General features: G+C 43.7%; 1 protein-coding gene across 2 annotated transcripts in view; it reads right to left on the reverse strand.

The window, feature by feature from the left end:
• Nucleotides 1-7,952: 7,952 nt before the first annotated feature.
• BMF (Bcl2 modifying factor) overlaps nucleotides 7,953-14,085 on the reverse strand; it is a 16,308-nt gene continuing 10,175 nt past the window's right edge. For both annotated transcript variants that reach the window (XM_010192587.1, XM_010192588.1), the window contains one exon: nucleotides 7,953-8,564. In XM_010192587.1, the coding sequence (XP_010190889.1) occupies nucleotides 8,463-8,564 (102 nt within the window). In that variant the 3' untranslated portion in view covers nucleotides 7,953-8,462. The remainder of the gene's footprint in view (nucleotides 8,565-14,085) is intronic.

The raw sequence follows: 14,085 nt of genomic DNA on the forward strand, positions 1-14,085 counted from the left end.
TCAAGCCTTTCAAGAAGAACCAGCAATATGCACAATGAAGCAACTGCAGCTCTTGCATTTTAACACCAGCCTCCCCCAAGGGGCAAAAATTGCTTTTGGGACACTTTTTCCTTCCCAAACCCCATCTCTCCATAAATATCAAGGAAGCAGGGGGAGATCAAAGGAGGAAATGGGACTGGATTATTTCTGAATTACTCAGATATGAAAGCACAAGGAGAAAGCTGGTTAGTAGAGCTGCTTCCAAGCTTGCGTATACATTGCAGAGGCTAAGGGCTGGCACATTTACTGCACCATTAAACGGTGGTCCGAGTGCTTGAAACATATTCCCCAATCCACATACTGTAGTGGCTTCTAAACTTCAGCAGCCAGAGCCATGAAAACAGTGCTTTGTGCAGTAGCTTGCGCAACCAAAGAACTTTCTTGTCTTCCGCGTGCTTTATTATTTTTAACAAGACAAGCTGAGCACTTCTTGATAAACATTTTTTCCTTGAAGCAGTAATCCTACTTAAACTTTTTACCTTGTCCCTACAGCATACCGCTAGGAAGTTAATAACAAAACTCGTTTACCCTTAAAGTGCTAGTCATGTTAGCACAGAAAGTGAGGGACGTGTTGTGATTGCCATGAAAGGGGCCACGGCTGGAAATAAATTGAAAATGCTCTGTTAGTATGCAGGCTTAATATGTTAAGAAAAAAGCTTTTCTGAAGTACATTTTCTAGGCTATCCAGTTTCTTTCAAGCTACAAAAAAAAAATAGTATTAATGTCTGTTGTAACAGGAATGTTCAGCCTGTAGTGTTTGGTCCTGATGCCTAACCTTGACAATGGTTCCATCCACCCTAAGTCTACTTTGCCATAGATGGATGACAGACAGCAGGTCATGGTAGAGCCAAACCAAAGAGCCAGGATTATTCCAGGAGATCACAGGAGGGAAGCCATCCATACATCTATGCACTTGCCTTTGTTTTGAGAAAGGTGCAATGCATCCTGCTGCTTTGGCAAATCCTTCAGGGGTAGCATTACAAGCCATTCATTTTTAAAAGCAATTCTTTTTGATACAGGAATTATTAAAGCTTTTAAGAGCGAGAGTTTAATTAACGGTGAGACTTTAACCACATGAGAACGAGGAAATTCAGAGCCAACCCTCCCATCCAAGTCAATCTCACTTCTGTCCTCTCGTATCAGTGTGTTACAACAGGCTCTTTCATGGTCACATGAGGCTGGCCAGGGACACACTTCTCACTACATCTAATACAATGAAAAGAAAAATTGTCTTTTTTCCCCTGTGGTCTTAGATGCACATGTGGCTTTTCATACCACACACATCATGTGTTCTTGGAATGAAAGGCCCTTTTGTAACACGCACACACCAGCCGAGACAAGTTAACATGGGGTAGGATTGTTAACTTGGTTCCCTGAAGCCTCCCATGAGCACTGTACCAGCAGCATCGCACTGGAAGAGGAATGTGGTTGAAGGAATTTGACCAGCTATATTATATTAATTTGTCATACACACATCACCATGTCTGCTCCTTTCAGGTTAACTACGGTTACTTAATGGAGGTAGTTCTCTTTTCCAGTAGGATCAGAGTAAAACTTAAGGACAGGCCTGGCGATTACCAAACCATGTGTCTTGCTGTCGCTTGGGATGGCCAAGACATTCTGATGTGTGTGTTTGAGGGAGTCATTACCACTTCACAAGCCCTCTCAAAGCCACAGCTGCCTTCTTCCACTGTCTTTACGTCAGAAGACCAGTGAGAACCGTATTTCCCTAGCAGGATTACCAAGCAATGAGTCTTTATCCTCAAGGCCTGAGTGCCTTTGAATGCACTTACGTAGGCAGTAGGTAAGCAGCCATCAATCAAAGGTTACATTTTGCAAATCTGGAGGATGCATCCCACGTACGTCTTAAGAGATCTTCCTGATTTGAAGCAGCAAGTTAACCATTTAGCTCCAAGTAGCAGCAGTTCTCTGTCCAAGGGTGGGAATATACCTCCTTGAAAGACTACTTCAAAATCTGAACTATGCCCAAGGAGAGCAGTCCAATCAGAAAAGAAAATCTTGTCTTTTCCGCAGGGCCTGGTATTAGGGTGCACATAAAAGGATCTACCAGATATTTTCAAAGCTAAACAACCCAAATTGTAGCACTGATGGGACAGCTGTGTAAATGCCCGCCACCCCTTAAAAAATAAAACAAAGAACACAGATAAGGAATTTAACAATTTTATTAAAAATTGTACCAGTTATTAGAAAACAATCCAAGTATTAAAGTATTAAAAAGCACCAAAGAAAGAAAGCACAAAGCAAATATACTGCACAGATACAAAAAAAAAGGAGCTCTGCCCAGTCACCATTGGTACAGGCAGGAGTCCTGAAGGCACACAACCAGGATAAACAAAATGCTACATTCTCACTGGGTCTCAGTCCATGGCAAAAAGGTGTGTGCACTTCAGGACTAATCCAGACAGAAATCTCACAGGAGAGCATCGGGTTTACTTCTGCAGCAGGACAGTATCATATTCTGGTCAATATCAGAACTCATGGGGAAACCTTCCATTCAGGGAAAGTTTAGTAACTTTCAACATTGCAAATTCTAGCTCATCTTACCCTTTTTGTTTTCCAGATGAAGGACTCTGAAGTTTTAAAAAGGAAAAAAAAAGTCTCACCAAATTAGAAAATCATTCAGGAAGGGGAGGGAGAAGACGTGAATCCACATTTCACAGTACTCTCAACAGCGAGTCTGTGGCAGACAGTACTACAAACCGTTGAAGAGAACAGAAGAAGAGAGGCATGATCAGTTTTACCAAAAACCCCCAACAATCTAGATACCCAAACTCAGATTTAGTGGCAGGATTTTCAGATGTACCCAGTGGAAACAGACATACAAATCCCTTGGGCTGTATTGAAATTTCCCTTTTACAAGATGAAATTCTGCCATTTCTTTAAGAAGATACTGACAGTGTCATCTTTCCATCACACCAGTCTCTTTCCTTTTTTCGCCATCAATTTTCCTTTCAGAATAGCCTAATCAAAACCAGAGCTGAGGAATCTGTGATGATGCTCTCCTGGAGCTGTGTCCACAAATTGGGGAGACTCCTTTAGATTTAAGAATAACTTCAAACATGCAAAATTTCCATAATAATTTTTAAAAACAGTTTAAGAATCTACCCTTCCCACCCCTCCATTCCCCAAAGGCAGCAAGGAGTTTGAAGACAGAACTGAAACATGGCTTTAAAAAACAGCCCACAGACATTAGGTTTCCCTTCTCAGAAACCAACTTCCAGCATGGGATTTGCAGGAAGAGACCCTCCTTTCTGTGGCTAAGGGAGAAGGTGAGGCACATGGAAGAAAGAAGGGGTAGGGGATGTCAGACTGCATTCAGCTGAAGAACACACACACACACGCGCACACACACGCGCACACACACAATTACATTCCAGTGCATTTGATGTGTTTGGTCTTTTCTGCTTTTCCTGGTGGAGAAGAACTGAGCTGTGTTAACACCCATGTGAACACATGCAAACCAAAGAAACAGAGACCACTGAAGTCTTTAGGAACTGTAAAAGATTGTCCTAGGATCTTTTATCAGTTCCTTGAGGTATTTCTTCTTGCTAAAACAATCAAAGGCAACAGGTAGGCATTTTTGCAAATGATCACAAATGCCAGTTTGAAAGACAGTCTCTTTTGAAGGACATTATTCAAAACCTTTGTTGTCAAATTACGCTGATACTCGATAGTGCTTGCTCCATGTGCAGAGCTCCCATTATATGAACAGGCATTCCTTTTACTCATAATCCCGCAGTAAATAACGCTGGTAAAACAAGGCAAGACCTCCACATATCTGCATTCCTATGTGATCCTAGCACATATGCTGAGTGCTCTCCCTATTTTTCCCTTTAAAAATACCCTCAATAGTACACCATTCAGCATGTCACAGTCTCACCATTCCCACAGCTTTGGCAGAGGTATGGGTTGGGACCAGCAGTGGAAGGGTGGCATTCATTGTAGAGCTGTTGGAGCCACCTTGCAACAACTGCCTCGTGTAATTTTCTTAAAAAAAACCAACCAACCCTTCTACCTAGTCTACAAATGGGCAGAATCTGCAGTTTCCCAGAAGAGTGCCAAGGCCCACGCTGAGTGAAGTTCAACCTTGGGTACAGCTCCAGTGACTGCTATGGAGCAACTCGAGGCCTGTAGTAACCTCACACACACACATCACCTGTAACGTTAATACAGGCTTGAGGGGACAAAGTAATCGGCCAGTAGAAAGAAAGATGTCTTTGCAATCACCCTTTCTACATCAAGAAGGACTGGCTTCCTTGCCTCTATTCCCTTGCTGATAAACAGCTCCAAAGCAAAGGCTGATGAGGAAGTTTCTTTCAGGACTCCTCTAACAAGAGTTTAGCCAACAGACATTTAATAACAACCACCTATTGAAACTGAGATATGTGATCTCATATCATATATCACATGTAAGATATATGAGTTATGCAGGAATTCAGTGCTACCAGGGATTACCAGCACCTTGGGAGAAGGCTGCAGTCCCACACACAGATCCAATGGCAACCCTTTCCATGCAAATTCATCCTCTCCTCTGCCTTTGCTGTATCCTATTTAGGGCAGTTTGCAGCTATCCCTGGGGAATCACTTTGTGATTAATGGCTCAGCTTTCAAGAATTGCAGGAAACTAAAGTAAAACTAACTATTCCCTACTAGCACCAGGCTTGCTGGATCCAGGAACAGGCAAGTTACAAGATATTCAAAAAGGTGGGAAGCTGGGAAGGGATAGGAAGGACGCTGTCCCTCAAGGAAAGAAAGCTGAGGTCTGAAGTGGTTTTGGAGATCTGGGGAAGGCAAGCAAGACACTTCAAGGCTGCTGGTACCATCAACAGCAGCTCAAGCTCTTCTGAAGAACACAGAATCACAGAATCACAGAACGTTAGGGACTGGAAGGGACCTCAAAAGATCATCCAGTCCAATCCCCCTGCCGGAGCAGGAACACCCAGATGAGGTTGCACAGGAAGGCGTCCAGGCGGGTTTTGAATGTCTCCAGAGAAGGAGACTCCACAACCTCTCTGGGCAGCCTGTTCCAGTGCTCTGTCACCCTCACTGAGAAGAAGTTTCTTCTCAAATTTAAGTGGAACCTCCTGAGTTCCAGTTTGTGTCCGTTACCCCTTGCTTGTTAAAAACAGGTATTTGTTTTAGGAGAAATATCCAAATGTTCTAAATTTTTAGACTGTAGTTTTACAACACGGACAGAAACAGCATCCCATTCCTTTCACCAAAACAAATTAGTATCTAAAAACCCAAGCATATTCCTTCACCAACAGGACTTAAACTATGTTCCTTGGAACTGTTTCTCCAAACAATCGACATATTTCTGTGGTCACACTGCAATAGCTACCCTGTGGGGAAGATCTCCTCAGTGCATGCTGAAGGGGCCTTACCAACACGGAACGGGTGACAAATCCATGGGCACTGTGCATCTGTGTATTTATTTACTGATAAACGTGTGAAATCTTCCCACTATTTCCTCAAGTAGGCAAGACTGTAAGTACGAAGTAGCTGCTTTTCCTCAAGTGAATAACCAACCTGCCCTTCCAAATCTACACAAAACAAAGTAAGACTTTTGGTTTGACAGACCATATTTCCTTTCTCCAAGATATGCAGATATGGAATATAATTAAAATATATTATCAGTCGTTGCAAATCTCTGGCACCAGTAGCCAATACACATATTGCAGGAAGTCGGCCTTTGTCTAGCATTAGCCCTACGTCTCCAATGAAGCATTGTTGTTCAAGGAGATTTTAACTTGAGACCCTGGCATGACCAATTTTGATAAGTCTGTAGTTACAGCGGGAAATATGGACTGGCAAAGATGTGTCTTTCCCTGAGCCTATTGAGGCAGGTGGCCTGACTGAGGAACAGTTTCAGGTACTTGTTTCTCCATGCTGAGAAGAGTCTTACTCTAGGTAAACTGGCTGGGTCACAACACCAGAAAGCACCAGCACCAGACCTACCTTTGCAGCTTATGCATCCAGAGAATGCATTCGGCCTTATTGGCCTGTTTGGCCTCCAAGTCAATGCAGAGGGGAAAGCTAATGATGTTTTTTACGTGTGAGATGCACTTGCTGAATTTTTTGTAGTTTGTAGGGCTGTTATGATGTAGCTTGGACTGTTCCTGATAACGGGGTCCTGGCAACCAGTGGGAAAATGCAAGCATCACATCCCAGAGCATGCTGTGTGGGCAGGCAGCATTGCTGCATTACTTCCTGACCCTCAGCACTTCCACCCCTGCCTCTTTAATGGCTTCTGCTTTAAGAGTCTTCTCCTTACATCCAGCTTCTCAGGGGTCCTCAGTTGAGTCTGTGCTTGCACTATCCCTCAGGCTTTCCCCTTATTTAAGTCCTTGTTCTCCAATGACCAGTGTTTACTCCAAGCAGTGTATGGAAAGCCTCATCTCTGCAAATGCAGGCAGAAAGCAGCTTCCCATACTGCTGCAGCACAGTCAGCTACAGGTATCCTGTGTATCCCTCTGGGCAACTGTAGTGCACGTGCCTGAAGAAACAGAAAACCCAAAACAATTCCCCCTCCTGCCCTCCCTCTCAAAACCACCCCCCACCCCCAAAATATTCATTTAAATGAATTATTAACCACCATGGACAAACATATTACTCTAGCTCTAGCTAGAAAAATAACATAAGAGGAGGAAAAAAAGCCTTTTCTCACATAAACTCGCCTTATGTTGAAAGAGAGTGACTGTGAATATATGAAAGTGAAAAAGGCTTGGGGACCTCTTTCAGGGAGGTAAAGCTCATTTTGCCACAGTAGAGCAGGATGCAAATCAAGAGAATGGGACTGGGAGAGAGGGAGAAAGTCCAAATTTAACTGTGTTCAGCAAACTGTCACCAGACACTGCAGGGCAATGATGAGATACAATTACTAGTGAAAGCATGAATTAGAGAAGGATACGCAGAGAGGGGTGGAGGAGAAAGTGTATGTGCAAGTCAACTACTCTTCCCATACAGCAATGCTGATTTTTTAGAGTGGACCAAGAGCAGAAGAATTCCTCAACACCTGAATTTGATGTTTATAACAGGACTGAAGAGCAGTTCTCTGGACAGCTCTTCCTCATGCTGGTTGTATCATTTGAGACGTACAGCAAGGTGCAGTGGAAATATGGAAACGGTCCGAAGAAAATAAAGTCTGTATTGCTTTTCTGTTCATGTTTTTCCCTAGTTGTCACTGGGTTTGTGAACTAACAATATTTAGGGCTACAGAGAAGTAGCCATAGATATTTAAGGCTACTTCCTTTTGGTAGGGCAATTTCCCTGTGCTGGTCCAATCATGTCAGTCATACGGACAAACTTCTGAGTGCAGACAAACCGGGAACTGTTAGAAGATCTCCCTTAAGTAATACTACTGCTGCTAGTCCACATAAAAGCAGCCTCCAAACATTACATTACTGGAGTAATGGACAGACTGCTTGCACAGTGTACATGTCAGACTAGTTGCTAATTAATTTCCCCGTCAAATCCTGAAGCAAAACTATTGGATGCCTGAGACCTAAGCCTTCCTGACCAACCACACTACAGTAAGAGAAAATAAAAACATAACAAAATAACAGCCATCATAAAACTAATAAAAACATATACATTAGCATTACAGAAGAATGACGCTTATGTCGTATTCCATGGTTTTTGGCTTCATGCTGGCTCACGGGCACTGCGAACACTGAACTGGAAGCAAACGGTGGCAGAAACGAATAGCCACCAGCAACTCAAGGAAGGTTTAATTTTAAGACTTCCCCCAAAATGTTTTTTTTTCTAGTGATGGCAGTGACAAAGAAAAACTTCATGTGAGAGAGCTGCAACTGGTGCCCAATGGAAAGACTGAAGGGATAAGATTTCTTTGTGATTTTCTCTCACACAGGGTGCAAGGAAATAAACAGTTACACATGCAGAAAACAAGTAACCTGCTGGATGTAAGCTACTTGAATGTTTTCATTGCTAAAAAGAACTTTCTTTGTGGAGGAATCAAGCATCTCTGCTCTGGAAGATACCCAAGGTACGTTTAGAGTCACCCATCCCAGACATCATTTCTAACTAGCAGCCAAAATGACACTCCTGCGCTCTACTGTTGACTAACACAGGGGGCAGAGGAAGCCGTTCATCTAACACCTGCCTCCCTTGCACAGAGGTCACCGGCACGGGGAACCAGCAGCAAGCTTTACCAAACACACCCACATTCTGGCTTTCCTTCAACAGTGTTGGACAAGAGCTCCCTGCCTCGCGAGGCAGGCAGCAGCAAAGAAGAGTCCGTAAAAACCCCCAAACTTGAAGACGAGTATCAGAAATGCAGAGTCCTCACATCCGGCCGGCGGTGTGCAATGTCTTGCCCCCGAACCAGTGTTTGTTCAGTGCTCCCTGCAGACTGGATGCGGCCTGAAACAGGCGGGTGAAGCTCACCTCTGCCCAGTGTGGTTCCTGTTCGCCTCCGCGTTTAAGGCCAAGTTGTGTAGGAAGAGAAAAAGCTGCCACCACACTTGATTTCTGTTCTGCTGATGCTGTAGAGGAGAACGGTTGAAGCAAGGTTATTTATATTTCTAAAATTGCAACATACCACTTCTCTTTTCCAATAACAACTCAGTTACACTTTTCAAGAGCAGATACTTTAATCCCATCAGCATAACAAGGGGGTGCAGCAAGGGATGAGGGGAGAGAGGGAAATGATAAGTTCTCCAGAAATAATTGTAGCTCTAACATTACAAAAAGAAAAGAGCAGACCCTTTATGCATTGTGCACAAGAGGATTAAACTTTTTTTATGCTTGTAGGATTTTGCAGAGTTTAGCCAAGTGCTGTTTTTAATCAGATTGGCTTCTGAGCCTTTCAAAAGCCCCAGCTGCATGAACAAACAACCTTTTTTTTTTTTTTAAAAAAAAAGCCCCCCTTCACCCCAAAAGTAAAAAAAAAAAGAAAAAATATAACTGGTGATCCATCTGTAAGTGATTTGACACCGTGAAGGTCAAAGGGTTAATCTTCAATTTAAACCACACTGCTGAGACAGCAAAACTCTGATTTCATCTAGTACAAGAAAACACATTCGTGCACACACACACTCCCCCACCCTCCCCCCACCACATTTTCCTTCCCAGCATCTCCAAGATAATACTGCCCTTTTTATAGCCACTTTTGACAGTAAGCCATAAATAATCAGCCTTGGAGCCCTTTCCTACTGACTGGAGCCAATTAAACCTTAAGCAAGAACATACTTGAAAACACACAAAAAACCAAAACCAAGAGGTTATTTCAGGTCCCATTGTCAAGGAAGAAACATGGGAGTTGAGTTTCAGGGGGACACCAGACCCCATAATGCAGCTTTGGGGCAGGGACACTGTTCCTTCTTTTGTTATATGTAATCACCCCTGCAAAAGTGGCTCCGATTATACCTTCCTGCACTTCAATGGCATCTCATACAAACAGGTGGGTTTCTCTTTACATTGCCCAGCCTGAGATACTATTTCACCTCAATAACCGACCCTCTATGAGAAGTCAGTCTTTGTTTTCTCCTCCAGAATTCCATATTTGCTAAGCAGGACTGATCATTTCTGGAAAACAAACCAAACCAGCCCCAATCTCCCCCCCCCCAATCCCCAACAGACAAGGAAACAGAAGACTGGCTTCCAACAACTTTGCCTGAGTACACAGGAGTTCATAAAAGAGCACTGAAGCACATTATATGAACAAGATGTTTCAACTCAGATTAGCCCAACAGGGCAGAACAACACGGCTGCAAGGCATTCTTTACATAATCACAAATAAGACAGAGTTGCAACTGGAGCTGGTGTATTGGAGATGTGTCAATGTGCTAATAGTCATTAGATTACATTCATATTTCAGCATGAGCAGTTCTGTGCCATTTGAATCACAAATACACACAAAATAGGCTTCAGAAAACCGTGTTCATCTCACATCTTAGCAGTGGGTCATTCTTCTTACCCTCAAGACTTGACATTTGTCTCCTGGATTTAGAAGAGTTCACACAGATCCCATTGCAGATTTCATCACCATTCTGTTTGGAGCGTATCCCACAAACAGTGACTCTCGAGCCTAGTGTAATTTATTTCAAAGTAACCCACCCTGAGTTCAGTCTATACTGGTTGTCAAGACATTGCTCGGTTTACAGGTGAAAACCATCTTTTATAAACTATACCCTAGGGCTGGGTTACAAAACCCTATTTGGTCTCAAAAAAACAAGATGCTTTTTGTTTTGCTACTTGCCTCTCCATTTGACCAGGCTTGTCCTCCTTCATCAAACTCCAGATTCTTCTCACCCTCCACTTAGAGCCACATCCAAACCTGCTCAAACATGTGTGCGGAACCCCAATGTCCATATGACATCCATATGACATACCATGTTTCTATCAAGCTATTACAGCTTAAGTGGACTGCTCCTTAAACAGAGATGTTCAGGGCAGCATGGCAATGAAGTGGCATGCAAGCACAATGCCTTCTTCTGCAGTTTCCAAAGCAGGGAACTATGCTATGAGAGCACAGTGGACAAAAATACTAAAGATGCCCTGAGGGCAATCTGCTTTGGCAGATTACTGCGTTGTATTGGCAGCCAAGAGGGTAAAGAAGTGTCTTATAGGGACATAGTATGGGAAATGCAAAAGGATGTTTAAAAATTGGTATCGAAATCCTAAATTTTAAATAGATCTTCACTGGTGCACTCTTTAATGGAAATGCTCATGGAATTTTATAAAGGAGGCTGTTTTGCGCTTCTCATACACCACAAGAGGTTTCTAAATATTCTGTCTCCTTAGGTTTTACATGTCACCTCTGAAGAAAAGGATTACTTGTTCTTTGTAGTGATAGGTAAAGGAGGGCACGTGGAAGGACTGAGGTCATGCTCCTCCCCTTTTTTGATGGGGGGGATTTTGAGGATTTGTTTTTATTTAGTAAATAAGAGTTTTAGAGCTCTACTTTAAGAAGGGTTACAGACCGTCAAGAAAACCAGTGGGAGGTGGTATCACAAATATTGAGAAAAAATCTAATTTATTTTTTTTTTAGTTTATATTCTATTGTGTTTATTTCACTGCCTCTTGAAGCCAGTTTTTTGGTACAGCATTTTTGTCCTTCTCCAGTTAAAAATGTTTCCCACTGTTTGCCTGAGGCACTCAAGGAGATTTCCATGCAAGAACAGAATAGGAATTATTTTACCCTTGTTTCCCGCTGCATATAATAACCATAAGATCTCAAATCACTTTATGGAGGACGTTGACACCAATGATTTTGTTTTGAAGTGAAAAAATAGAGCAGTAGGCCAAGGGCAGCTTTCCAGGTTTTATTACTAGACCTAAAGTTTGCGTTTTGCTGGGTCCACGCTCAGCCAGCACTTCCTTCCACAGTGCTGTAGTCCCACACACACTTCCACTGCCTTGGGGACTGGAGCAGCCTGCTCACGCTGTCCTCTCCTCGCACTGGTGCAGGAAAGCGAACCAGAGCGGGACAATGACCGAGGCCAGAACTAACCTGGCAAAGAAGTTGTGTTTAGGATGATCAGGTCATTCTAATCCATCTGATGGATGCATCAGGTGGTCAAGCTGATGATTGTGCCAGCACCACAGGAAGGTGACCTGAGAAGAGGAGCAAGCTGGGACTGGTTCCTCCAGCAGCCAGCCTTGCTAATGGGGTTTACAGAGTTACGGCTTCACCTCTGGGCTGACACACTTTCTGTGGCAATTCAGTGTGGGGCAAGAGCCATGGAATGGAAATGGCAGATATTCCTTCCAATACAGACAGAGAAAACAATTTATGGAAAGGACTGTCTCAGCCTAAAAAATGTCCTTTTCACAAGTTTCAGTAGCATTTCCCTAGATGTATCCGCCAAGACCAAAATACTCAAATATTTCAGGACTGAGGGTTTTTTGGTGTGGTGTAATTTAGCTGCCAAGAAGGTCAGAAAACCCAGGAGAGTGGCTCCATGAATTTGGCATCTGGTTTTTTCAGATGTGATGCATTTCAAACCAGTTCATACAGTCTTCTAAGACTCGCAACTATTGTGACACAGGTTTCTAATTTTCCTAAGCTTCACTGCACTGATTTGTCACTCAACAAACCAACCCAATCTTCAGTCCCTACTGCACAAAAGCATCAGGGATGAACACTTTACCACCTCCACACGGTAGCAACACAATGAACATTTTGAAGCTCCTTTCCCAAGATGGAGAGAAGTCCCTTTTGCCCTGTACACTAATTGTAAGTAAAGAAGACCAGACTTGTGAATACAGCAAGTCAACACAAAGCTGGAAACACATAAACCCATTTCCTATTGCAGCTGCTGCTTTTTAAAGGGGATATCCTTAAGAGACTGTCAGTCTGAGGCGTTAGCATGAATGTTTCAGTGAGTCACAAGGAAAGGCCATTTTACAGGAAAAGGGTCCTCTACAGCAACAGTACATTAGCGAAGCCTATTCCACGAACTGTACTGAACTAAAAGCCAGAACACTGGTAAACAAACACAAAAAAAAAACCTCAGCAAGACTTTTACTGGAAGCAAATGAAAGAGGAACAGGACTGACCTAGTGTTTATTCCCTTCCTGTAATTAATATTCCTAATACATGTTTCACACTGTAAGTATACAGCTGTGTATCTGTCAAAGAGCATGCCAGATGTCAGAAGCCTTTTACTCCTACCAAGCCCTCGCACAGGGTGGTCAAGGAAAGATCAGCACAGGTAATACTAAAAAGCATAAATAATAAAGCAAGCATCCCTCTGACACAGCTTCTTGAATCCTTGAGCATAAATGTTTCACAGATGAAGAGCGTTCACTTTTCCACCTGATACCATATGTGTCATTAATAATCTTCCTTAAAAAAATTTCAGAGTATGTTCATTCTATATACATGTTGTATGTGGGTCTGGTACATTCCTATGACATATACAGAAGGGTACACCTGTCTACCCTCTTTATCTCATGGGTAACTTTTGACTTTGCTTCAGGTCTTGCAGATGGTTAAGGGTCAAATTCTGATCCCATCTTAAACAGAAGGATTAAAATATAGCCATAAATGGCGCTATTATTGCAAAAGAAGAATAACGGCATATGTGGACATGTTTTGGCTGCCAGGTGGCTGGAGGCATATTGTGCTACCACAAAATATGCTTTAGCTTAGAAAGACTAGAAAGTCACAGTCCCCAAGGCAACAGAGGTTACAGAAGGTGTCCCCCACTGCAGTGAGAAGTGCAGGCCAATGGAAGTCAATCACAAATCCTTCCAGCTGTGATTCCTAATGACCAAAGAATAATGCATGTGTAAAAACAGCAGGGGAAAAAAAGGAGACAGTAACACAAAAAGGTAAAGAGGAGCTTAGTGGCAGAATGGTGACACAGAGGTGAGACAAAGAGATCTTCCTCAGCGACCTGCATCCTTCTGGCTTGCAAACCCTGCAGCTTTCTTAGGTGGGACTAAACCTGTGGTAGAGGGAGGTGGCATCTCAAGTACTGCTTCCTCTCCCAAAGCCTCGTCAGGCTTTGCGAAGGAAGATAAGCAACACGCATGTTTGTGGAGAGAGGATGTACAGGAGCAGGTGCAGCAGGAAGGGATGCGGGGTGCAGGAGACCCCCAAAACCCATTTACCAGCTGCCCAGCCTGAGCAAGGGGACGGCACTAACCCCTGCTGAGGGACTGGCCCGAGCAGAACGGTGAAGTTCATTGCTCCAAGCCTGCTGCAGGCACAGCTGCGCAGGTGAGCCCTTTCTCAACTTCCTTGTAGTTTAAAAACAAACACGCAGCCACTCGTGCCTTCCTCTCCGAAGCGGCAGGAAGGGGAAGCAGACAGCCGCCATGGCAACAGCCAGCTGACGGCAACCTGGGAAGGGCAACCACCGGCCACCGCGTTCCCAGGCCCCCAGCCTTCCCCTGCTGCACCCCCGGGGGGCACGGTGCCTTAACTTTCCATAAATACAGTAAATAAGGGTCTCGCATTTCCATACAGCCGCACCTGGTACTGCTCTCTACCCACAGCACGGCGTCCGGGGGGTACTCGCTCCCGTGTCGCGGTGGGGTGCGAGATGCCCAGGC

The sequence above is a fragment of the Mesitornis unicolor genome, unplaced genomic scaffold (genome assembly GCF_000695765.1).
Source record: "Mesitornis unicolor isolate BGI_N332 unplaced genomic scaffold, ASM69576v1 scaffold40509, whole genome shotgun sequence".
Lineage (NCBI taxonomy): Eukaryota > Metazoa > Chordata > Aves > Mesitornithiformes > Mesitornithidae > Mesitornis > Mesitornis unicolor.